The 1,174-nt window shown below is 50.3% G+C and overlaps 1 protein-coding gene across 1 annotated transcript; it reads right to left on the bottom strand.

Moving 5' to 3' along the window:
- P152DRAFT_100948 (uncharacterized protein) lies at nucleotides 1–1,174 on the bottom strand (the record flags this gene model as incomplete). Its single annotated transcript, XM_033673554.1, has 2 exons — nucleotides 77–1,174; nucleotides 1–19 (listed from the first exon to the last, which is right to left on the bottom strand). Coding segments are annotated over exons 1-2 (1,056 nt in total), but the record flags the coding sequence as incomplete, so codon positions are not given.

Genomic DNA, 1,174 nt, shown 5'->3' with positions numbered 1-1,174 from the left:
AAAGACTTCTTCAAGATCGGTAAGGAGTTCCTTCACGCTCATGTATGGTTCGTCCTCTGACTCGACACGTCGTCGGATCGCACTAAATGCGTCTTCACCTGTGCAGGAAGCAACGTAGCCTACAGCTTCTTCGGTAGTATATAGGTGACTGTCGAGGCGGAACCAATGGTTGACCATGAACTTCCAGTTGTCAAATAGCTTCTTGTCTTCATCGCTGCCTTTGAATTGGAAAGGCTTTGTAGCACGCTTCTTGGTAGAAGTGGACATTGAGGCATTGGTGCCAGGAGTCGTGTGACGAGACTCGACGACTGCCGGGGAGGGTGCTGGAGCTCGGGGCCTCAGCGGAGGCAGCTCTACGGGATCTTCCTCTTCAGATTCGTAGAAACCAGTATATCGTCGCTCTACAGGGTCCACCTGGCTCTTTTCGGTCTCAAGGTCTTTAACCCTGTTTTTGAGTTCTGCGATCTCGGCTTGGAGGTCTTTCTGCTGAGACTTATACTTATTTCTCTGAGCTCGCATGCGGCTTAGTTTGTTATCTATCGCTATATACTTCTCCTCTCTCTTAACGAGGGAAGCATTGGCAGGTTTCATCGTTTCCTTGGCCAGCGTCGCACGTAGTTCTCGTACTCGTGCTGATAGTTCGATGATAGTTTCTTGTTCGTCTTGGTAGTTCTTCGCCGCGCGAAGGACGAGGGTAAACCATCCCTTTGGGTCATCTTGGACGTGACGCAAGAAAGCATCACCGGTGTAAAAGGTCGCAAGGCGCTCCGGCCTAGTAACGGTGTCTCCTCCATGAGGATTTCGAAGGAAGATTCGAAGTCCTACGGAAGCTGCCTTCGTTGGCGTACCTTCAGCATCGAGGACTACGGATTCTTCAAAACGAAGGTAGTAGTGGTTCTTCGGATCTAACTTTAGGATCTTTCTCTCAGTGCCTGCTTTAATAGGCTTTTTCCCTTGACGGATCTCTTGCCGCCTGTCTTCTGGGTATACTCCCGCGTGTTTCATCTGCGGAGTGTCGGCCACATCTTGTATCTCTTGCTGAGCCTGCGGCTCGAATTCCGATTCTTGTTCAGCCGATCTGTACGCCGACAAGGATCGATGGGGTTCTGACATCTTGATTCGTCGGTTCGGTAATTCCGGTTCTTTATGGGTCTTTCTTTCGATGGGTCCTAGT

Source organism: Eremomyces bilateralis (genome assembly GCF_010015585.1).
Source record: "Eremomyces bilateralis CBS 781.70 unplaced genomic scaffold P152scaffold_18, whole genome shotgun sequence".
In the NCBI taxonomy this organism is placed as follows: Eukaryota; Fungi; Ascomycota; class Dothideomycetes; order Eremomycetales; family Eremomycetaceae; genus Eremomyces; species Eremomyces bilateralis.
The sequence above is the reverse complement of the archived record's forward strand: the minus strand, read 5'-3'. Positions and strand labels throughout refer to the sequence as shown.